This window comes from Lates calcarifer, linkage group LG2 (genome assembly GCF_001640805.2).
Source record: "Lates calcarifer isolate ASB-BC8 linkage group LG2, TLL_Latcal_v3, whole genome shotgun sequence".
Lineage (NCBI taxonomy): Eukaryota > Metazoa > Chordata > Actinopteri > Centropomidae > Lates > Lates calcarifer.
Window position 1 is genome coordinate 2,321,077 of NC_066834.1, and position 25,867 is coordinate 2,346,943.

The 25,867-nt window shown below is 39.6% G+C and overlaps 1 protein-coding gene and 1 non-coding gene across 2 annotated transcripts in view; both read right to left on the minus strand.

Moving 5' to 3' along the window:
* Positions 1–606: 606 nt before the first annotated feature.
* On the minus strand, positions 607–678 carry trnae-uuc (transfer RNA glutamic acid (anticodon UUC)). Its single transcript has one exon. It is a non-coding gene; the product is annotated as a tRNA-Glu (tRNA).
* Positions 679–13,780: 13,102 nt separating this feature from the next.
* sox6 (SRY-box transcription factor 6) overlaps positions 13,781–25,867 on the minus strand; it is a 133,827-nt gene continuing 121,740 nt past the window's right edge. The window contains 4 exon segments of the mRNA XM_018684989.2: positions 13,781–19,271; positions 20,068–20,150; positions 20,152–20,285; positions 21,019–21,192. Coding sequence (XP_018540505.1) covers positions 18,965–19,271; positions 20,068–20,150; positions 20,152–20,285; positions 21,019–21,192 — 698 coding nt within the window. The 3' untranslated portion in view covers positions 13,781–18,964.

Genomic DNA, 25,867 nt, shown 5'->3' on the forward strand with positions numbered 1-25,867 from the left:
ATGCTCGTATTTTTCAATCCTGGAATCAAACTGTGGTAAGACTTGGTTCACTGCGAAGACCCAGACATCAGCGAAAAGCAATGAGGACAACCAATTCACAAACACATGGCACAATACTGAAGAGCAAACACATGAGATCACATTTGATCATGACTCATCGTGATTTATACATTTAGGAGGGAGGTTGAGGACAGTCACTTGGGTGCATTTCCAGGCAGTGTTTGTAGAGACAACCACCTACAGTGCACACCATAGAAAAACAACTAAATCTCTTATTCTTTGTCCTATTTTCAGTTGGCAAATAACAAAACTACACATTACAGCTAACATCAAGCTGCTGTGCTGAGGTGATCCAAAAATGTATTTTAATTTTTTTAGGTTTATACACTCAGGAGACCAATTTGGAAAAGCTCAGTTTGTAGTCTGGATAAAGGGCTGAAACAGAGAGAAAAAGTTGTGACCCCAAATTTAACCAACTTTAGAAATACGTCAGCCATGTTTGTGAAAACTGTCACCTCTCATGTCTGATCTGAGTGGACGGTGGTGAGTGTAAGATAAGATAATCCTTTATTAGTCCCACAGTGGGGAAATTTACAGAAGAAGGCGTTCCCATACCGGGAGTCGAACCCGGGCCGCCTGGGTGAAAACCAGGAATCCTAACCGCTAGACCATATGGGAGGGTGCCTGTAGTTATATCAGTAAAATGCGGAAAAAAAAAGACATGAAACAAGATGTTAGGTTGCTGTTACCTACGTCAGAGAAAAGGGACACAAGCATTAGTTTATTGATGTTTGATTGATGTTTGCAGCACATAGAAAATGTACCCCCTTAATAACCTCAATATGATCCTTTGTTGTACAGGAGGAAAGTCACTAACCTTGCAGCTGAAATTTGCCTTGGTCAGGGTAAATATTGTGTACCATGTGAAACACAGCTCACAACCCAGTCTTCTAATCGTTGATGTCGTCTGGTAAATTTGACAGAGTCAAAAACCTGATTCCTGCTGTGTGCTACCATCCACCACCATCCCTCGCCTTCCCAATGTTAACGTCACTCTATGTCGGTATAGTTCATCAGAGTAAATCCTGTGGTTGAGTGAGCACAAGCTCATGGTTTATGCTTCTTCTTTTCTAACTACAGGGTTTATACAGTGCTAAACCTCTGCTCTGATACCCACTGAGTCAGGCAGACGGCGTATGCTTCTGTGTGGTTCTCAGAAATGCATTACAGCTCACAGTTTCCATTGCAGCATAAATTATTATGATTTTAATTATTTGTGCAAGACTTTCTTTAATCAGTGTCACTGGTTGTGGGAATGGTCTCACTCTGGACTGCAAGCGAGACCAGTCCTAACACCACGTGTGTCTCGATTTGATTGACTTTTTGAATATGAAGAATATATGAATATATGAAGAAAAATTGTGATCTTGTTTATGAGCCATACAGCAATTAATCCTCGAAATACAGTTCAGCATGTACCGTATGTAAACATAATCACGACAGTTGTCCAATGATAACAAAACCTTGGGTCCAAACAGAGCCTGTTTTGCAGCGGTGAAATCTTTAACTAACAACTTCCATTTCCTCTCCACATCTCACTTTCTGCATGTTCACTCATAATCATACCTACAGTGTATTTGAGGCCTAGGATGGGAGAGCGAGTCACAAGAAACCAGATGACAACTGTTCCAGGGAGCCAACGTTATATTTCAAACCACACACCATTACATCCTTAGCTGCAGGAGTCACTTTGAGAACACGGGCTCTGGAAAAATTGCATTACAATTTAGTGGACTAGTTGAAAGCTTTTAAAACCAGAGTCTTAATATGAAACAGATGTCAAAGTTTGATTTTGTTGCAGTGAATCCAGAGGCGAACATGTGTCTCGACAAGGTGCCAAATTTCTGACAACTTAGATATTCAGCCTTCCAACACCATTTATCCCCGGAATTAACAACATAAATGGACTGCAATAATTCATTCAAGGCTTTTTTCCAGAGCAGAGTAACTTTTAAAAAAGCGAGTCAGATGATTTTTTCAGACAAGGGCTTTTACATCTTTTAAGCACAAAACCACAGTGGAGATAACTGCCAAATCCCCAAATGAAATACACTGTACTTAACTGCAAAACCAATAAACTGATAAATTAATACTTTTCAATATGATCTCAATTCCCTCTTTCTCTTTTCACGCGTGATGCCCATTATATTTGAGAATGCCAACAGCTTAAATAAATGTGAAACTTTACTCTGATGTTCATTATTAAGATATTTTCCAGGCCCCATTCAGTTGGCACAGCATCTCCTTCTCCTCCTTTTTTCTCCTCCTCTTCCTTTTTCCTCTCATTCATCTTCTTATTTTGTAGTGCATTACTTTGCACTGTACTGTCTCTGTGAACATCTGACCACATAGAATCCAGAATCTTCTGCAACGAATTCTTGAACCTTTCTTTTGATGTGTCCGTGTTTCTCTGTGTTGGTGATCTACTGGATGTAACGGCTGAAAAGCTTTATTCTAAGAGTAATAACCACATGCTGGATGTCGCAACGAATTGTGTGTTTCATCGCACATGTATTTGAATTAACTGTGATTAAATATAGAGCATTAAGGCTGAGTATTCTGGACATTCCTGTGATCTTTTTCAGTGTTTAAGGTTTTTTTTGCTGCCCAGTACTGAGGCAGTGGTCCATAATGAGACCTATTACAATTACAGTAGATTTTTAAAAGGCAAGGCAAATCAAAAGGCTCAGCCACCTCTGGGTGGAGGGTAATTGAACCAGTATTCTGTAGCTCTGTGGGACTGGGAGACAAAAAACCATGCTAATCATGGCACTATAATTGATACCAAGAACACTTTTTGTTCCACTGGTCATGCCATGGGCATTGCTGAAACCTTAACAATAGCATTATTCACCACTCCTCTAGAGTCTTACAGTTACACTGACTTGATGCATGTTGAATATGCCTTCTAATTAGATGAGAATAATAAAGATTGTGGACTGAGCCCTGAGACATAGACTCTTATTTGCCCTTACTGTTCTATAAAGAAGCTTTTTTTAAGATAATTTGTGAATCCATTTTACAGAATATATTTTCACTTTATGTCTCATTGTAGTTGTTCTGGTACCTAGTATATGTGAATTGTTGTCACCTTGCTGAGTGAAGCGCTCCCCAAGATGCACATGCACGTCTTTGTCTGCATGTGCCAGTAGTAATTACCTACACTGCGAAATAAGGGAAAAATACCTGCACACTGCTTGTTCCTTTCCAGTTCCTGTATTATATGTAGACCTCTTGAGTGAGTCCAGACTTTCTTGCAGCATAGCTGCAAGTCGTTGAGAACATGCTAGGAATGGAGCACATTCATTTACTCAACATTTGTGCTTGTGTATTACTGTATGAATCTAGCATGTTCCACTTTCAGGGGCATTTCACATTTCATCTAATGCTGCTTAGCGCTGCGTGTCATTTATCATAGTTTTGGTTAGGGTTAGGGGTCAGTTAGTGCAGAAATGACATGGCATGATGTAGGCATGGGCTGCTATGAGACGCTGACCGTATGATAACCCTAAGCAAAAATGTCACGGTTTCACAGTATTGCAGTATTGCAGTATTGCGACTACAGCTCTAGTACAAAAGAAAATGACTAATTTTGCAGAAATCTCCCTCTACCACCGTGAATACAGGGAGCCTGAACAGAGCTGACCGCCTACACAAACTGGAGGGGAGGGTTTGTGTTAATCTGCGCTGCACAAGACTTGAGACCAGTAACCGGCCCATGCCTACCATGATGTTTTCCCCAAACTAGCCTGTTTCCTGTGTACTGGTTTTTGGGGATAGTTTTTTAGATCAGTTAGTTCTAATCTCTTGAAAATGGATTTGCTTTATGGTACTGAGTAAAGGCGAGTCAGTCATTGCCTCATCAAATACTGGATGTTCCCATTTTCTCGAATCCAACCATCAACTTCAAATTATTCCAGAAGATCGAGCTAATCTGGGGGGATGGGATCACCTAGTTCATCTTGTGTCTTATCCCCTTCTCCTTTTAAGACAACACATTGTTACTCTCTGTCGGCATTTGGCACACTCTGTTTTGGCAAATCGTTGGCAACATCTGCGTCATGGAAGTCATTCAGAACCTCCTCTTGTCTATAACAAGAGCTTCACAAAGATGGAGGCCGTAGATACAATTTTGTTTACCATGTGCGAAACATGATCATGCCAACTTCAGTGTGCTAATGAATGGATATGTGCCAGTGTAACAGTCATCAGCGTGAACATCTCCTTTGATGCCTCATCGAGCAGAAAGCTCTTAAACAAAATGTTTGAAGTGTCTGCCTGTGTAATAATGATTTATAATTCTCTTGAACTAATGCAAAATTTGCTGGTAAATTTTTTTTGAAATAAAAATAAATTGTGCCCGGAGGGTCAGGCCAAGATTCAAAAGAAGATCACCCAAGAGCAGCAAATGATTTAATAAGCCACCAGCTCCACGAGGGCATGGAGAGGAGCAGAATGGAGAATTTCAAAGTGTGTCTAATTAACATCAGTTTATTACTATGTCAATCTCTTTGGCTAGAGTGTGAATGAGGGGAGGGTTTCAAATGTAGAGCTGCTTTGCTTCAATATATAGACTAACACTTAACTGCTTAGGTTAATATGAAAGTCTTCACCCAACCTCCACATAGAGAAAAATCCTCTTCCATTTTGCCATCTTGTCACAGCCAGACTAAATATGAATCTCATCACAGGTTTTTTTTTTTTTTTTGCTTTGTTGAAAAAAAATCATTAAAAATAGAAAACAACTTCCAAGCTTTTTCCATCACCATTATTCCTAAAGGAACGGGTAAATGAATATTTAATATCACTTGCATCTATATGATTGCATAGTAATTATCAGAAGCCAAATGCTTGACAAGCCTGGTGTAATATAATTTGTAATATGTTAAATTTGCAGGGGAGACAATGTTGAATTCCTCAGACACCGTGTTTTAATCTTATGTTGGTTTTTCATCACCACCACCGTGTCTACAGAGACAGGGAATGTCCCCAACAGGAGGGAGCAAATCCTAAAGAATCACAAGTAAAATCATCGTGCAACAGGAGCAATTAACAGGTCTCCTCTAACCTCGCTACAGGAGACAGAATGGTTTCTTGTGCACTTCAGGTTCAAAATGTCCATAAACTCCTCTGAAATAGTTGCAACACACCACTGCAGATGAGGATTAAAATGTAGCAGAGAGTCAGACACATGTTCACCATTTAGACTGAACAATTCAGAGTGGTATTATCTTATTTATATTTTGCTCAGTTCAGTAAATAGATGGGCCAGTGAAGTTTATTGGTGGCTTTATTAAGCACTGTCTAAGATCCAAGAACCGAATTGGAACAGACAGCCACTAAACAAACACAAATATTCATGCAAAAAACATTCATAAATATCCACATTATATTTAATTATACAGTAACCACATCCAGAGGGTTGAAATGAGGGGCAGTTGGACTTGGCTGCAGACACTTGAAGACGCTTCACCTCTCATCCAAGAGGCTTCTTCAGTTCTGAAAGAGCAGTTGCCCTCGATTCAACCCCTCTTGGATAACCATGACCTGGATGACTGAGAATCTTCACAGACACAATAACTAAATAAGTGCTTTTGGATGCAAAAGGCAAGTTAGTAATCCATCAACATCACAAGGCTCGTCAGAAGACGTTTCCATAGAGAGATCCTGTGTCATTCCCTCGTCTTTGGCGTCTCGCCTGAGTTGTAACTGTGCTTTCATAAGAGCTTAAATCGCGGAATCTCATTTTAACACTGGGGTACATCCAGTCTTATTTTTCCAGTAGATCGTCCTGTGACCCTTTTATCTTGGGGTGTAGTGGCAGCACAGACATGGTGATGTGAAGGATCGGGATGTTGCATCAGCTTATGGTCTGGACATCAAGTCATTTGTAGAGTTAGTCGCATGTTTCATAACATAATCGAGTACTGTAGAAAATTCATCCATGAAATCATAATTGAAATCACATTGAGATGCATTTAGAGCTTGACTGACGATCAACACAACAACAACAACAGTGTGTAAACACCAACAGGCATGTGCAAAGACTGGGTCCTCCTGCTACCTGCCACTGTTGGGCTCATTACTCAGTCAAGTAGTCATATATTAATCATTATTCATTGCTCATTTTAAAAGTGATTGCTTTACTTATTACTTGCTGAGAGCAAATCTGTGACACAATTTGTCTGATTTTCTTTTTGTTCCACCCCCATCATTGCATTAACCCTTACCCTCTAATTTAATGATTCACTGTTTTCATCCGTGTGGGTTTTTGTGTGAATTTGTAAAGATAACTATGTATCATTGATATTCAGTTATTTGATAAAATCATGGTGCTCACTCCTCAACAGGGATAACTTACAGTAAACTGGATAATAACGAATTGCAAAAAAGGATTTTGGTCATTTTTGTTGAGCTATTTGATAACAAAGGTAAAAAGTTATGTTTAGATTGATCATCGATAAAATCAGTTTATTGCTTTCCTGATAGGAAAACATTCAATATTTGTAAACAAATAACTGAGAGGGAGTGAGCCACTGGCTCTTTGAGTATGTGATCCATATGTCCAGCTGAGTTGATTCACCGTCATACCTCAGAGAGTGAGAGCATAGACACTAAATCACCCCCCACCTCACAACCCATTATTCAAAACTAATACAGTTTCATTAAAATAATCCAGATGAATGATTTAATGTTGCACTTTTGAATTGTAAAGTGGTATACATTATTATGATGACACATTTGTTTGTTTCTTTTAACCCCCCCCTGCCATCACATATTTACTGCCTGAGAGTCCCCTGGCACCTTTTCCTCAGAGTACACTCAAGTTTATAACAAAGCCCCCCCCCCAGCATTTACATAAATATATTCCTGCACCAATAGGAAGGCAGGAATAAAGTGGCTGCATCCATAAGGTAGCAGACTCTAATCCCCAACAGAAAAGGCAACATCCGCGAGTGCTTCTGTCTTTATGCCTTCATGTTAAATTCATGGTCCAGCAGTGTGCACTGGTCAGTCACACACATATACTGTATCTGCACTCGCTCTCGGTGGGTGTGCAACTCTCCTGAATGTGGTAATGATTTAAAAGGAAGGCTCATTTAAAAGACACACGTCCAGGTAAACCCCCGGACAGTACTGCTGAACACAGGTAGTATATTTAATTCAAGATTAAACAAGAAGCACTGACCCTCATGGACACACATAGACACAATAAGGAAGCTCACACACAGTCTGAGTGTTGCTGGCCTGTGTATAGTCATGGATCATGTGGTTGCTCTGACAAAGCATAACCAACCAAATGAATGTACTGCTTCTACTACATCATTCTGTAAAGAATTTACTCAGTTACTCAGTATTCACTAGATTTTATCTGGAAATGTATTTTAGTTGGTGTCGGTGTGGTCTAACTGTGAGAAAAAGAACTAGTGCAAGCTGTTGCCAGTAACATTTTCTGAATTTGGCCTGACTTGTCTTTTATGTAGATATTAATCCCTAAAGGAAATCACAATCTTTCATTTAGAAAAAAAAAAACACCCACACAAGATGCTGATTTGTGTGAACTTGTTTATGTTTAAATCCAAAGAATGTTATAAATTTTTAATCACAAATTTTACCAAAATGATTTTGAATATCTTGTTCCTCATCTCTAATACTCTAACACTGGCATACTGTAACATTTTCACTGGAGGAGGAAAGATATGCAAACCTGTGCTCATCAACAAGATGCTCCTTTAAAGGCTTCTTGAATTTGTGTCAGTTGTGACTTTAGCCTTCTACAGAATGTGTTGCATGAGATGTTCTTTTGACATCCCATCATTTTTCCTCACGTCTATCTTAAAATTACCAAAACCAAGCTATTGTAACGAATGGAACATGTTGAGAAAAATAATTTGAGACGCTTGGATTTTTGATTTTTCAACCAGAATATAATAATGTAAGCAAACATCTACATAGTGAAATGTGCCTGTTAACATTATAAGTGCACTCAGAGATTCCAAGTAGAAATCCATAGATCATATTGCAAGACAGCTGCAATGATACTGCCATGAAAAAGCTACGCAAATCATATTCATTGAATTACACAAATTACAGATGTAGCTCAAATCCTCTGAAAACGTGATGATGAATCCCTTTTTTTAACTTCTGGCTGATAATTCATCAGACTACACAGGCAAAGTATTGGGCTTGTGAAAAATGCATGAATTACTAATTAATGAGGCATTCTCGCAACATTTACATATTCATAAAGGTGTGTAATTCACATATGCATGAGAGAGCTGAGTGATAGCTCTGAGAGAATAACACATATTCCAAGAAAGAAACCTTTATTTTGTTAAATTCTTGAAAAAAGCTGAGGGAGCAGAGACGCTTTTAAAAAACATTACGCATTTATTCTTCCCCACAGAAATGCAGTCAAATGCTTTGGGAGACAAATGCACTGAGGAGATGCAATGATGTGAAACAGTATGCAAAATTACATTTTCTGAAATATTGTCCCATGTGGATTTTCAAAAGTTCATTTAGCAACCCAGTGTTCCTAACAACTGTGCTCAGAAAATCTGATTGATTTACATAGATAGAAATATGTTTTCAGTATCATCTCAGTTCAGCAGGAAGATATGTAATACATTCTAGACCAAATCCATGTTTTTTAAGAATAAGGAGTAAAAATATTTCTGATGCTGAAATGTTTCAGGGATCACATTTTGCATTTAAGTGTGACAAAGACATTTATTTTGGCTGTTGTTCTCTCTTGTTTAGATTATAATCGAGAAATCTTTCAGATGCATAAAATAACAACTGAATTATTGGGATTAGTCATCATTGTTTACTTTCTTCAGGATAGTTAAAATCAACCAATAGCTGTGTTGTGATGTCAGCCTCTTGGAGACAAACCATTTCAGTGAAACAGGTCCAAGATGGTTTGGCTGGAGTCGAGGCCTGTCTCTCTTCTGAAAGCGCCTCTCCATTGTTTCAACCCTCTCACAAGGGCTTTGTGAAAGCTGTCCCAAATATGGGTCAAAAAAGCACAAATAACATTCAGATGGTTCCTAGGCTTTCCTCACAGCTATGCACCAAAGAATGACAAGTCCAACAAAACCATGTCGAGTTTTTCACCCTGTGCCATTGTCTTTCCACATTAACTCCAAGCTGGGCCTTTTCAGCCAGGCCAGAGTTGTGTCAGGCCTCCTCGGACACAGCCCAGCTCTAGCAGCAGGCTTGGCCTATTCAAAATACCATGCAGAGTCTGATTCACTCCTTTATTCCATTACAAAAAAATGGCTCTTGGGTGCATTGTACAGAACGTCTAATGGGAGAGAACACAAAGTAACAAGGAAGAATGGTGTCTGCAGCCAAATGGACACATTGATTTCAAAGTAAAATCCTTTGTGCCCTTGGTCATTGTTTTAGCCAAGAACAGGAAGTAAGAAAGTTAAAACAAAAAATTTCCCAAGGCCTCACATTTTTAAAATAAAAACACCAGACAATTAACTTCTGATTTTAAAGACAGATGACAATGATTCTTAAGCTAGTCCAGCCAAAAAGAAGCAATATTGAAAAGTATAAAAATATTCGCTGAACATTAAGTGAAAATTAACCATTCCAGACGCAAAACAAAAGGAAGATGAAGTTCACTGAAGATGCAGTAAAGCTAACAACAAGAATGGCATTTCAGGATGCTTAAGTTTGAGTTTAACCTTGCAGGACTTTTGGAAGGCACTTCTGAGCATCAGGCGCAGGGTTTTGGCAGCTGCACAGGGAGCCTGGTGGGTCAGCCCTTCTCCGGGAGCTGCTACTCCACACTAATCTATTTTAAACCATCTGTGAAATTAGCAAGATTTCCTAAGTCCTTCACCTCCAAGGATTAAAACATTGCTAAGGGTCTGAGCTGTTCTTACATACTGTTCCTGTGTACATGTTTGATGACTCTTGAGCTCTAGCCCAACTTCTTTTCTTTCACCTGTGCTGGAAATAGATAGAAATAAGCTGAAAGTTACATGCATGTAAAGAATATTATCATCTGGTTGAATGTTTCTGCAAGCCTGATAAAAAAATTTTTTAATGTAATTTTAGCTGAAGGCTGAAAATCAGAAAAAAGAGAACATAGACAGGTGTTACATGTTCCCACATCCTGTAACATCAGGGAGACCAAGTCCCAGCTGTTTTAAAGAGCCATACCTAGGCACTGCAGTGCCTCTGCCAAAGCCAGTACAATGAAGTCATGAGTCAACTCTAATGAGAAAATCAGATAAATAGCAGCTGTTCTTTGGGAAATGGTGCTGTCTGACAGATTCACTGGGTGCAGCGGCTGTAGCATTGAGCAGATCCAAATGAGTAAAATATTGTTCCAGGCGCCCCTCGCTGCTCCCCTTCCCTCCGGTGTTTAGTCATCAGAGTTGTGAAATAGCAGTCCCGCCGCTACACGACAGCATTGCTGTATTAATTATTGTCCGCTGTTCAAACATACACATCTTTGTACAACAGTGACAGTTCATCCAAACAGGCCACTTAGAAACAGCAGTATTACTCTCCATAGCTCACCAGGCCCCCAATTACCCCCCACCCCACCCCACCCAGCCTCTTATTTGGTTCAAACAGAAATCTATGGGCACAATGCAAAAGCAAAAAACAGCTCAGAGATTTTAAAAAATGTCTCACACTCACAATTAAAATATCACCAGCTCAGCGGTGTTGTAATGTTGTGCGCCCACTTGCACAATAATGCAAGGACAAATACACAAAGCGCAGAGCTTTTCTCCATGCCATTAGCTGTCATGCTGGCTTGGAAAATTACTATAAGATTTATTGTGCAGAGGTGTATGTCTAGTTTTCCATCTACTGCTGGAGAGCGCTTACACAGACATCTATTACAGACACTGCAGTTAAACTGTAGCTTTCATATGCTCTAGGGAAGGCTGCAAACAGTACAATGATAAAAGACAAAGTGATTGATTAAAACAACAAATGAAACAGTTTCCCCAAATGGTTAAGAAGTCTTTAGTTCCAGAAACTCTTTTTAAAAAACATTCTCTGTCCAGCTAACACAGAGCTAGAAGAACTGTAAATCAGTAAAGTGTATGCTGACTTGTAATAACACAGACTCAGAATTTATTTGAAATGTTTTACCCCTTGCATCAGGGAAGACATTATTTAAAAAGGAAGCAGGGTGTAGAACTCATAATAATTATGATGATAATGAGCAATAGATGGCAGCGATCCAGAGAAGAATGATGGACATAGTCTGGGCTTACAACTCTCAAGATGACCTCTGGCTCTGGCACACACACACACACACACACACCTGTTTCAGTAAGCACACACTCACACACTCAGCCTCTCCCTCTATGTCTGCTTTCAGGAGGTCAAGGATCCTCAGGACGTGTGCTTGTGCAGATCGTTCTTAACACCAAACCACAGTCATGGGCTGGTGAGTAAACGCCCCTCTCAGGTTGAAACTGCCAAACTGCGTGTTGTGTCATAACTCAGGGCAAAATCAAGGCGGTTTCCAAATTACATTTTCTACTTTCAATTGTCTCAACATCTTTGATATAATGTTTTGCTTATTTGTGTTTGTGCATGTGTGCCATATGTATCCATCTGTGATGCACTGCATCCTGACTTTGAACAATGAATTGTTGTTGAATACAGTGAGCATCCACGTATTCAGTATAGTGGCTACCTTCACATCACATCATTAGTATAAGTTGAATTATATGATATATTATAGCTGTAGAGTACACTGTGGCAGCATCTACCTGCTCAGGTCATGTTTATATTGTGCGTTTTGTTGATGACTCGGCAGGTACACCCAGTGAAACCACCAAAGACTAGCCACATGACTTTTTTTGTTCCTTTATTCTTTCGGATTAAAACCATTCTCTCCTTAAAATCTGTTCATCCTGAATCCTGGGTGCAAATCGACCTTATTGCCAAGCTGTCCAAGCAGGACAGTGCTCTTACCACACCACAAAAACTGCCCAGAAATGTCTTGAGGAAGATGAGACACCCAGGTGTTGACCTGGCCTCCACACTCCTCTGATCAGCATCTGTGGGTTTTGCCTTATATCGTGTAGGTCCCCCTCATCTGACCTCTGGGGGCGTCCTGTGTGGTGTCCTGAGGTGTTTTTGGTCTACAACAATCTTTAGGTGGGTGATATGTGTCAAAATAACACCCGGATGAATTCCAGGACCCAAGGTTTCCCAGCAGAACATTTGTAAAGAGACGATATTAGAACAAGATGAGATAATCAATCATGTCTCTCTGTAAGCAGATCATAGCTTCACTCACTGAGAAGATTAGATAGTAGTCTATTAATCTCCCATATTAAGCAAATCCATTTGTGAAAGCAGACAACCCAGAGAGGCCATCCTTACACTTCTCTAAATCTGATTAGCAAACATAACAACATGTTGCTGAGGGTCAAAGCACATGAGATATGGATTGGTCCTAAACCCTATGCCTAACCCTTACCTCATAAACCTGTACCTGATGTTGAGCCTTTGCTAGTCTTACCCATAATCTCACCAATTCATGCCCTAAATACCTTGATGCGACTGTAGTGAGCTTGTGTGCCTCTTAGTAGCATCTCATATTAAGCAGGCTCTTGGATGGTTGCAAAGGGTTAGTCTTGAAATTTTGCTTAAGTGTAGAGGCAGTGATGTGTCCAGCTCTTTGTTGATAAAAAATCCTGGATGCACTGGATGATGTGGAACCAGCAACTCATCTGCATCCTCTTTGTTGATCGTCTCTGGACTTCGTCCTGTCCTATCATAGCTGTGATGCATCCGACACAGGCTTATCTTTCTGATAACTGAGGCCAACTATAGGAGCCTGGTCTACACATGCAACATTGTTTAAAGCACCAGGGCAGCCTGGTCGAGTTACACCCACGAATCACACAGGATTCAGGATGAACAGATTTGAAGAAAGAGAGGATGGTTTTAATCTGAAAGAATAAAAGAACAGAAAAATGATTTGGCTTGTCTTCAGTGGCTTTACTGGGTATAACTGCTAATTTATTTGGCTTAAAAAAAGGTGCAATTTATCAAGCAATAATAATAGTATTATATCAAAATCACAGTATCCCATAATAATAAAATGATTCTAAATAATTCTGTTTAAATCTTTAAATAATCAGAATTCAAATAAACTTAAAATCGACTTATACAATAAAGCATTAGGAATCTATAATCTATAGGTTCACTAAAACCATGCATTGTGTGCATACATTGTATCTTATCATTGTTGCACCCTGCAGAAGACTCTGTCAGCGTTAGTTATCTTTGATGTATAGAGGGGAACAAACTACAACACCACAAAGAAAAACAGTAACTTTACTGTTTCAAAGCAACCAAAGGAGACAGTTCGCTACACAAATGTAGATGTATGTTATGTTACCTTTGTCAAACTGGTCACAGCACACAGGACCCATTATTACGTCAATAACCTACTGCAATATAATGATACAAAACTTTCCGTGAATCACAAGTTTTTAATAATAATGTAATAGTACTATTACCAACTGTTACTAATAATCATTTATTTACACATTGACAGAGAAAGGAAACTGTAAAAAATGACAGTAAGTCTCTAATTATGCTTGCCCCCTTAAAGATTCTTTACAAATAGAAAATTAGCAATTAGTATAAACACAATGAATTTATCCATATCTTATGTGATGAACACCTCCACAATAAGAAAATAATTACGCAAATCTTAAAACAAAATGTCTCTTTAATTTGTAAGTGTCAACAGCAGTACAAAAGATGGAGTGATGTGAGAAGCTTTCTGTAACACAATTTCTGTCTCTTTTACAGAAAAGCAGGAAATTCTTGAGGTAAATGAGCTTAAACAGGCAGTTATTCAGCCCCCTGTTGCATTGTTACAATGGACTGAGACATACAGAAAATGGTGTTACATTATAATATGCCTGACTTGATCCTGTGGGGATAATTTAATCATATACAGTATACACATTTCTGTAGTGCCTAGATGCACCCAAATGTGTCACTCATTGGTTTGTTTTTACTTGTTATAGTGTATTAATACTACCAAAGCCGAGGAGACTGCTCTCCACACACACCACTGTAAAATTATTCACCTTAAGTTTACCTCACGTCAATACTGCACATGGAAACCAAAGACTTGCTGGTGTACACTTTGAAGCCAAGCAAAACAAAACAAACATAAAAAAATTAGTAACATTTTCTTTTTTTTTTTCATTTTAGCAATAATACCCCTAGCAAATAATTGATCTTTTGTACTGTATAAAGAAGAATGTGAACACAAATGTGATGGCAACGTTTTTTTTAAGTTGAATTAAAAACTTTACATTGGACTGTACAAGATATTATGATAAACTATTTACATATTCAGACATAAACTTTTTTTAAAGCAGCAACAGACACTATGTATTTCATTTTCTCTAATAACACCCAAACAATACTTGCCATGGGCCTAGGTACCTGCCAGGAAAAAAAAAAAAAAAAAAAAAAAAAAGATTTCTACGCAGAAAATTGTATCAGGCTGCCAGCAATTTCAAAACAATGGCTCCAGTGATAGAAGAGCCACACACAGTGTTGCTTGAGAGACAACTCTAAAAAGCAAAGTACCAAAGACAACTATAAATGTTGCCCTGAACAACAAATTTTACACTTCTGAACAGCAGCTAGCATGTCAGTCCAGCATGTCAGTGAATTGTGCTGATTAAATTAACACAGAGAACATTCCCACCATATACATCACAAAGTTCAGACAGAAAAAAAAAATCAAATTACAGTAAGTAATGTTGAAACAGCATACAAGCTTTTGTCTTCAGTTGTTCATTCAAACCATTTGCATGTCTAAGAAGTGGATTAAGAGAAAAAACAATTGTGAGGGCTACATATGCAGATGGCTGGATAGTCATGGACTTAAAAAAAATCTGCAACATACAAAAAAAAGATGGCAAGGAGAGAATTAACCAAGAAGACTGCACAATGTCGGTGCGTTATGCCACATTAAAACAAATAAATATTTGCACACTCCCACCTTTCAAAAAAAAAAAAAAAAAAAAAAATCTAAAAACGTCACTTGTGTTTGAAACAGTCATTCACAAAAAACACTTTTGTTTATTATGATAATGTAAATGCAAGCCAAATGCATGCAGATTTTTTAGGATGATTATCAGCTCCTCATAAGAAATTTGCCACATAATATGAGTGCTGTAATAAACACAAAACACAAGTGAGGATATACAGCATACCACTTAGATTGTATCATGATTGGGAGGAAAATTATTGGATAATTATTTTACATCAAGTGCTTGTTGTTTAAATGAGTACCTTTACTTGAAATGACTCCTCTCTGTTAACAAGTCTAATGAGTACAGCTTTTTACTTTGATTGGTTCTCTGAATCGTCCAGGGAAGATTATCAAAACATTAGCGAGTGAGGTGCTTCTTTCTCTCTCTCAGGTCCAACACTGCTTTCTTCCAATAAGCAGAAAAATTCAGCATCTACATGAGGTACAGTGACTTGTCAGGTTTTAAAAACATGAAACCATGTACAAAAATAAAACATAAAAAAGAAAATAAAATAGAACAGCCAAATACATAACTTACACTTCACTAATGAACAAAAATATATTTCCTATGTTATATTTACAATAAAATCTAAATGAGATGGTGAATTCACTGAAAACCATTTTTAGCTCCAATTCATCATTGTTTTTTTTTCTTTTTTTTCTATGATTGTCCATGTTGTTGTTTTTACTGACAATTTTTAGAGCCAGCAGTGGCTAATAATAAATACAATATGTTTGATACTCTACAGTTTCAAATACAATATACAATGCGCTGAAGTCTGAAGTCTGGTGTTTTGCGGCTAACCGAGCCTGCTGTTGAATTTTCTGCTCACTTTCTTGTGCTGAGTCTCTCCCCTAGGCAGCCCTGAAGTTTAAAGAAAGTGTTCATTCATCATAAGTGTCTTTGCATAAATAAACAAAATAAGTAGACAAGAAAAAAAAAAAGAAAAGAAACACAAAGAAAAACGACTCAAATCTGGCAACTGTGAGAGCAAACCCACTTGAGTCCAACTGGGGGATTTTGTTCATTCATGGTGTTTTTCCTCAAACAGCTTCACATTAATCAGAATTGATAAAAAATACAATTTATATCCAGTGCTTATAACACTTATGAAACATCGTCTCCTTGTGAGTTCTTGTTGTCATTTTTTTCTTCCTTTTTTTCTTCCTTTTTTTTCTTTTGCTATATAAGCACAGTCAAGTTTCAGTTCCGTGAAGAGTCCTTTTTTTTTTCTTTACTACCAGCCAACTAAAGCAGTGTGGCATGGTCATGAAAATATTTACAATCACATACAAATCAATCTAACCACCAGCAAACAGGAGCAAACAGCTTAAAAATACCGAACAGGTTGACTTAGGAGGGAAATCCACTTGGGTTTGTTTGTAGGAGAGCGTCCTTAAAATGTTTTGTACCTTAGAATGAGAACAATGTAGAAAAGATGTGATGGGAAAAAATTAGGAATTATCAATGAGGTGGTTGAAAAAACCTACAAGACTTAATATAAATGCTTCCAAAAAGTAGAAACAATACAAGCCAGCACTGAATGGGTATTGAAAATACGAGTAGAGAAGATAACAGTGCTAAAGAGATATAAAGAGCCATCTGTACCAGTTAGAGCGAGGAGAAAAATGCAGTGACCAGCAGTGGGGATCTTGACCAGTTAAAATGCAGTGACCAGCCATTCAGATCCTTCAAAAAGCTCTGCTCTCGTTCTGAAGTGGACAGGTTCAAGGGCAAGGGAGGGGAATAGCTGGACTCATGCATTAATAATGCTGTATTTCAGATGATACCCAGTCGTCAGTCATTTTAATAATCCCCCACAGCTTGATGTACTTGTTCCATCTGCTCGCCAGTGCCTGGTGATTGGGCCGGGGTGAGAGCCCTGTTGAGGCCTTACTTCCAGCACTTTGATGGAGAGCACAATGAGGGACACACACCCCATTTTTATTGTTTCCCTATCCCTCCCTGGTGTTTTCTCCTTCGCCGAGCCAGATGGCGCCCCCTGGGTGCTGAGGTTGCCACAGGCAGGGGTCAGAGCAGGGCATGGCAGGGAGGGGAGCCACTTAGACCTTCTGCCCCGTAAAGAGGATCTGAGTCACAACATCAAGGCCTTGACCGCTAGAGGAGCTTTATCTAGCTGCAAGTCTCCAGAAGGTCACCGCTTGTCAGCTTTTTAGCTGAAATCAGGATAGAGACTTTGTCTTTGTTGTTTGAGTCACTGCATGTTGTCTTCTTTAAATGCAAGAGATAAGTGCATTCCAAAAGCTGATGAGATTATTAGGAATAACAAATAAGGCTCTAAGGTGACAGAGAGAATTCATATAAGTGCACTCATGCATAAATCTGTGTCACCTTTGTCACATGTGTATGACAAGGTAATTTAAGAAACATATGATTTTAGAACTATCCTCATGAACTGTCACTTCTTTTAAGACTGCTTCAGTAATCAGCTCATTGCATCAACCCGATGACTGTGCTCTGCTTTAAGACTTCTTAGTGTCAGTTTAAGATTTACAATGTCTAAAAAGAATTAAGATTGAAAAAAAAAAAAAGAAGTTCTAAGACCTAAGACTTTAAACTTGCCATCCAAATGGGGCTAAAGCGTTTAACAGAACATACTGTAGCTACACATTGTACAACATCAATTTGAGATTGTAATGCTCCCAAAGCTGCCTTTCACTGCTGTTCCAATCCCACAGATTGGAGGCCTTTGGCCCTTTAGCATTCTGGCCTGATTACAATCACTCTGATTAAGAACTTGGTGAGTCAGACTGGGCTGCAGAGCTGGAAATGAGTGAAGGATGCCACGGTGTGTGTGGACTGGGATGAGGAAATGAAAGAGCTGGCCGGTTTCATTGATGATCACTGCATTGGGCTCCCTGGAGAACAGCTAGCATCACAAGCCACCAACCAAAGATGTCACATACTGTAACCTCCTGCAGAGCCTGCTGCCTCCAAGTTCCTGAGTTTCATTTGTTTATTCTTTTAGGGTAAATTAAAGAAAGACTGGATAATGAAGCTGCATTAAGAGATCAAGAGATTGTCTAAGACTCACGAAGCCTCTCCCAAAAGACTTTACAGATTTTAGAAACAACTTGAAATGTTTGGCACTTCTGCACTAATTTTTTTGTAATAACAATCAACAACAAAAACATGAATAATAATAATAATAATAATAATTAATAATAAGAATAATTAATAATAATGTATAATTTCCCTCTGTAAGAAGTTGGAATCACCTCATGAATTTTGAGATATTTTGTACTGGTAATATTTTACTCTTGATTTAAAACATTCACAAGCTGTTGGCTGGCACACTATACCTGAGTGAGTATATTATTCCCATCTTGAACAGTTATGTAATATATCAAAATCATCTAATTGAAGAGGAAAGCAAGGTAAATTACTGTAAGAATTCAAATCTTCTATCAAATTTTGATATTTGAGATATATGTATCAAATATCAAATGTTCAATTTCAAGTTACGTCTTTTGTTCTAGGCAGTAACCTAATTGTGTAAATGTCCATGATCACAATGAAAAAATAAACAATGAGATTAAAAAAAAAAAAAAAAAAAATCTTAATTATCACAACCAAACTGCTTCACACACTTGAAGAAACACTTAAGACCAAATAGCTTTTGATTCTGATGAAGCCACATCTGCATGCTGGCTCCTAAATGATACATCATTGTTATTTTTTTTAACATTTCTAAACCTTTGTGGTGTAGTTTTTGTTTTCTTTTGCTCTTTCCCTCCCTCAGATCAGACCAGCCCTCCGGGCGTACTCCTGTATGAGTGTTGTGTCTGCGTTGGCCTCTTCGAGTTGAAGAGGTCTCAGTTGGCGCTGACTGGCTCTTGTGTGTCATTTTCACTGCTATAGTCTGATTTGGGCTCATCCTCGAAATCCTCGTACATGTCCATCTCGTCCTCGCCGTTGACCGGCTCGCTGTTGTTTGCCATGGTGTTGGGCTCTAGCTTCATGTTGTAGGTGCTCTGGATGACAGGAATGGATGGCTCAGGACTCGCTGAGGCGCTCGAGCACTCTGATGTCATCTGAGGTGAGGGTGTGGTGGTCGCCATGCTGATGGCCCCAGGATAGACCATGCTGGCGCTGGTAGTGATGGGAATCTGTGGTGGCTGCCTGGATGTTGGAGAAAGAGATAAAATGAGGATTAATCATACTTTCATGACATACTTTTGATACAAATTTATCCTTTGAAAATGATAAAAGAACAGATGGAGAAATGCTGATAGAGAGAGTCCTGCTTAAATAGTAGGGTTGAAGACTATATGTATTTTTTTGGTTGCTGCAGTTAAACTGAGATGTCTGGATCAGGGGTTTCCCAGAGCAGTCTGCTTGAAGCCAGCAGCTCTGTGAAAATGATTTGGGAAAAGAGAGGTCCTCCTGACAGCTCCCATTTTGAGCTGTTCAGAAACACTACCCAGTTTATTGGTGACATAAAACCAATACGTGGTTAGTGCTGCTCTTGTCTGCTGTTGCGCTGGATGATTGATACTCCAGCCACTGAAGGTTATGACTGACATGGGAACACCTGGAGAAGGGTTCTCCTGCTAACCACACACAGTAAATTAAAGTGTTAAGCTTCAGACTGCTGCCCTACAGGCTTCTGTAAGTCTATACTTACAGCTTATATCCTGTAATAATGTCTGCACTTCATGCTCCATTTGCAGACTGCTATTGTCTAAAATTATAAAAACACTGCTATTGAAAAACACTCAATTTTAATGGGCATGTCAGGTCCTTGTCTTAAAACCAATACAGTAGAGGTTAACCCAACACTCGCATTTGGAAATGGTGTTTATATTGTATGAGACCAGGCTCTAGGGAAGCAAAAGGCTGCAGTCCAGTGGGTATGTTTGAAGACAGTTTGCGTGTCAGTGTGGTTAGATGGTGGGATTTATGACCGCGTGCCTACCCCACAGTGAAGAACTGCCTCATCTCTTGTCGCCGTGAGCGCATCATCTGCTTGTACTCTCCAATGCGGAGTTTCTTCCCGTCGAATGATGCAGGTCCTCTTAGGCCGCGGCTTGTACTTGTAGTTAGGGTACTTCTCTAGGTGGAGCTTACTCAGACGGGCCTGCTCCTCGTAGTATGGCTGCTTGTCCTGGTTAGACATGGCCTTCCACCGAGAACCTACACAACACCGGAGAATCAGATTTCATCATTTGAACACAAGCAGGAAAAAAACTATTTTAGTAATATGTACTTCAGTCATTATAAACTGAATTGTCCTGAGGAAGGGCACAAGTTTTATTTTTGGCAAAGCCAAAATTTAGTGTCCATTCCACACCAACCTCTTGATATCTATGCCTATGCACATTATCTGAGATGAGAGACATGCTTTGATGTCAAATGGTAAGAAACAACAAGCCAGTGTAGTAAATACTGCAGCTCTGTGAAGTGTCCTACCAGGTACTGGATGACAGCACTTTCAACAGCTCTGATGTATGGACTCCCAATGCTGAGGGGACAAGACCCATTTAGCCTCTGTCATTTTTCATGACAAACACTTATGGTAGCGGATGGGCCATAAATCCATCTGTATGCTGAGGTGAACTGATTCACCGTGGCCTGCTAGATAACACACTTTCCCTCCTTTAGATACAAGCCACTTTGTCAGATCAACTTTACTTATCAGTGCCAAATAAACCCATATCTAAATGTACAGTTCTGAAAATGCTTGGTACGTCTGTAAGGTTTTACCAAAATTCAGACTGATTGAGGAAATCTCATAAAATATCTGCTGTCATACAGTTCTGTCGTACACAGAAAAGTAGTTCCACCATGAAAGAACCTGGAAACACTGCGTATTTATTATTTTTATCGTCCTTTAGATATTTACTGTACTGGATTTAGAAAGTCTCACCCAAAATCTTGCTTATGTTGGAGTTGTGCATGTCGGGGAAGGCCTGGAGGATCTTGCGTCGCTCATCCTTGGCCCACACCATGAAGGCATTCATCGGCCTTTTAATGTGGGGTTCGTTGTTGTTCCTTCCTCGGGATTCCCTGAAGACTCGCGCCTCAGTAGATCCAGCACCTCCTGTTGGCCAACAATAATAGGGTTGGGGTTTATCTGCAGAGCCATTGACTTCCTTGGACCCTGGAATAGCCAGAGCAGGAACAAGAAGAGAGAGCGAGGCAAGACATTAATTAAATGACGAGCCATTTTCAAACTCTCCTTCATCTACTGCTATTGCTGCTATCATCATCATGAACATTGTTTCAGATGAGTGCAGGGCTACAGACCCTCTTAGAGAGGGGTAGACTTTCTGTTGAGTGAAAGATGCTCCTATAGTTTTTGTGCAATAAAAGTGAATACAGCATCAGTTTGAGAGGGTCTATCCAAAACCACGAGGAAGACCTTAAATAGACCTTTAAATATTTTGTCTTCTGTACAATGTACATTTCCATTTTAAATTCATAGTGTCAATAGTTCCAAGGGTGCCAACATGAGTAATAAATAAGGGACTTGAGGCAGTCTATCAGAAAAAAAAGTACATTTTAAAACATATATGCACAAATAAATTCAGACAGACCTTCCTCTGCTTTACTCTTTTTCTTCTTTCTCACTCTCTCTCTCTTTCCTTATACATACACACACAAAAACACACACACACACACACACACAAACAAACAAACCAGGCGCACATTTGCAATGAAAGAGTGTGCCGTTTCTGCAAAGTGCTGTTTCTCAATCAGGGCATTCACAATCAGCATAAGAGAGTTTCTCTCAGTATTAAACTGTACATCAGACTGATAATGATTTCTGTTTGCATGCGCATTTGCTTCCTTTTATATGTAAGATGTGAAAGAATTAAATAAAAGCAGTATGAATATTTAAACAAACAAAAACATGTTGATAAACAAGGCTTGAAAAATAAGACAAAAAAAGCCTTCCATATGCTATGATACATCTTTAATGATCTCAAATCTGGAAAAGAAAGCTTGGGATGACTCATGCATATTTCATCATCCACATGTGAAGCCTTCTCATTAGACCATTCCACTAGCAGCCTTGGCACATGTTACCTGGGGTTTGATTTCTATTATTATTTCAGTTGATAAACAAAATCAAACTCTTAATGAGTAATGGAGGGCTGTGCAGAGGCATTAATTCCAAATCCACAGAAGCCTGGCTCTGCTCTAATCACTGAAGAGCCTGAGTGTCTTCACTTCGAAAAAGCACGTCCTCTTTTTAAAACTACTACAGGAGACAAGTGCTGAAAAGGCAAGATATGCAGTCACACAACTACCAACCTATAACAGAGGGAGGAGAGTGGTGGAAGATGGTGTGAGAGTGTGTTTGAGGTCCAGCTGCCCACTAGGAAACCTGTCTCTCCCAGTACAAAGGCACCCTCAAATCAATTTTCACCAGCTCGTGTTTAACAGTCAAACAGCCACAGAGGCTTGCCTTCATCTGAGAGGCTGGTGAAAAATGTTTTTCCACATAGTGACACTGGACTAGCTGCTGCCCAGATAATTCATTTCTGGCCAATAGAAGCAACAATTACAATCAAGTTACAATCAAAGGGGCATTTACTCAGCTCATTTTCACATCATATTTCTGTCCTCAGCAAATATATGTATATATATGAAAATACACACACTCTCTCTCTCAATCTTAAAATATTAAAATCAATATGTAACTTTTATTCATAAGTATTATGTCATTATTTTTGAAAGCTTTACATTGTCATTGTATTCTTGATTTTCACATATTTTATTTCACATATTAAGTAGAACTTTTTCCACCAAATATTGAGTGAAACATTTTTACTTTTTCTAAATGTTTTCACTATGCCTGTAGAGAAAGCCTGATCTTCTAAACCTCTCATCTTAATCATACATGGAAAGGCCTGATCCCAAACTAATGCATGTATATAAATGCATGCACTGTATACACAGGAAATACTAAATCACAACATTTAAAAGATACACACTTTCTCAAACTCTGCCTTGTCATATTCTGTCTGTTTGCTTTTGCCTCCTAGAATGCTACAGGCCCTAAAACCATCATGAATTCAGAAATAATACACTACCTTTTGCTGCCACCGAACCTCACAGTACGTTAATTTCATTTAGCATGCACTCACTGTACAGGATGAATTGATTTCACTTTGTTTGGTTTTGACAACCATGTTTATTGTGCAATGAAATGTGGTGTGGCGGAGGGCTGACAGTATCCATCAACGCGGGGCAATCTGCTGACTGTCGGGGCCAGATGAAGGTATTCATTAGCTCAGGAGCGCAGCGCTCACTCAGACACGACAGCCAGTGTCTGCACCCCGGGATCGCTTGCTGTAATTTACGATGCCTCCCGTGCCATTACTCTATCACTGACACTGATTCAGCAATTTATATACTGGTGTGCATGCATACGGGCAGAGGTGAGCTTCTTACGGGGAGGGGGGACAAAACAACCGCCTGCCATCAGCTAGTGCCACATCCATAGTTAGCCAGGAAACCAGCCACGTGACTCGGTTCATTGGAGGGAAGCCAGATGAGGCATGGCACATAGAAAAGTGCCTGTCTGCTCTGCCTAATGCTACAGAAAGACACTGAAATGCACAACAGCAGTGTTACATCATTTATTTTCATCTGTACTGAGGCAGGTGCTTTGGTCCTGGATGCCTAAAGAACAAAGTGATGACAGGCTTCAAGCTGACTCAGACCTACATCTGCCCCTGGGATACCTGACAGCCTAACACAGGGTTTGACCTTTGACCTGAAATAATATCCATTTTCACTGTAATCTTATTGATTACAGCATAAACATTGCATAAAAACATGCAAGACTTTATGTGTAGATAACCTCCCTCCTCATCCAGCCCCTTTAATATATATGACTTAATCAGAGGTTTCCTGTGCATTAGCAGCCAGTCTTTAAAAATCCCTAGAAACTGCAACATGCAATTTACTGCAACATTGTTTCTGTCTTTTCATTGAAAATCACGACACTGCTCTGACATTTTGCAAATGAGCATTAACTATTTTTTTCCAGGAGGGGCAGAACATTTAGGAATCAGTTAGTTAGGTGTGTGATTGTGTAAATAAACACAGATGTTTAGCAGTGACAGGGGCAGGCCCCCTGGGCGGTAGCTGGGGAGGGAGCGAAACAGAGGGAGTGCTGCCTAATAGAATTTATTGTGATTCATGAGGCCCGCAGCTCAAGTGTGACAGAGCGATATGAGAATCCCCTTTTAATTTGTCTCTCCTGGAAACACTGCAGATGAGCAGCATGAATTACAGTGAGAAAGAATGATTGTGTGTGTATGTGTGTGCATGGGGAGGGGGGGTAAAAAATGGATAAAGGCGAGCAGTTAACGAGGAAGTGGGGGAAAAAAAAGGGAGAGAAATAGAGAGAGAATGCAGTGAGGCCCAGAAGCCTATCACACCTGTGAGCTGCTGCAGGCTCAGACTCGACCGTGTACCAAGCCAGAGGGTAGCGCTGCCCCAGCCGTCCCCTCTCCTCCCCCTTTTTCTCCTCCTTACTCATCTTTGTTCTGCGGGCAGACACATAATGTCACCCAGGAATCCGCTCAAGAGGATGAGCCTCAGTGAGCAGGCAACAATCACGCAAACCTGCCAAGCCCTCCCTGTTGGGATCAAATCTAACACCTCTGACTGAAGGCATTTACTGCTGACAATAGAGCCTCTCCCTCAGAGCAGGATCAGGCTAGATTAATGTGTATGGGCAAACCGGACGCAGTGCTCAGTGCCCCTGCTCTAGCCTGAGCTCATAGCATGCCAATTAAACCATTACAAATTACAAGTGATATAAGCTCTATTATAACATGCCAATTCTTTTTTTTCTTCTCCAGTTAGAATGATTTGTGGAGCCTGTGTGTGTTAATGTGCGAGAGCATGCACACGTTAACTTGGGAACAAACAGCCAACTTGTTTCAACATGCAGGCTATGGCTTTCACTTTTGTCTGCTCCATCCCCTCTCTTATGCATTTAGCCTGACAGTGGAGTCTAATCTTTCACAACATCCCAGCTTTGCACTCACAAAAGGAGATGTATGCAGAGAAACACAAACACACAGAAATCTGTTCGACCGGGGGTAAATTTAAGTTTGCCAACTTCAAAACAGAACTTTCTTATTGACTGTGTTGACCTATTCAACTATTGTTGTTGTGACTTGATAAATCATTACGTCTGAGCTTCCTCATCTAAGCTTTTTTCAAGGAAAAGTCCTCGGCAATAAAAGCCAGTGCTCGATTCCCACGGCCTCACAGTGCAAGAAAAACAGCAACAAAAACCTCTTCAAACAATCAGCTCATATAAAACTTCAGAACAGCTCCGAGCTGCCGATGTAAAGAAAACCCATCATCAGTGATCTGTAACAACAATGCAGCACTACTGTTCTTTCTCATCTTATTCCATGAGGACTTTGTTAGAGACACTGTTTGGCTGAAGCCTCAGCTTTTCTCACTCTCTGGTTGATATTATCACACTGGGCGTTTAGATTAATTCTGTTTCCTGTCTCCACATATCTCTCAACAACCTCTTTGTTCTCTGTGGACCCTCAGTGATGGGGGCGGTCTAGACAAACACACAACCTCAGCTCCACAGCAACTCCGTACTGCCATATGTGAATGAACAAAGGGCCTGGTTGGGCTGAGGCCTTTGTGGTATTTGGTACTATTTTCATCACAGCTTAAAAAGATCTTAATGAATTTGCAGTGGGATCGTGCGTGTGGCTCGTGGCTTT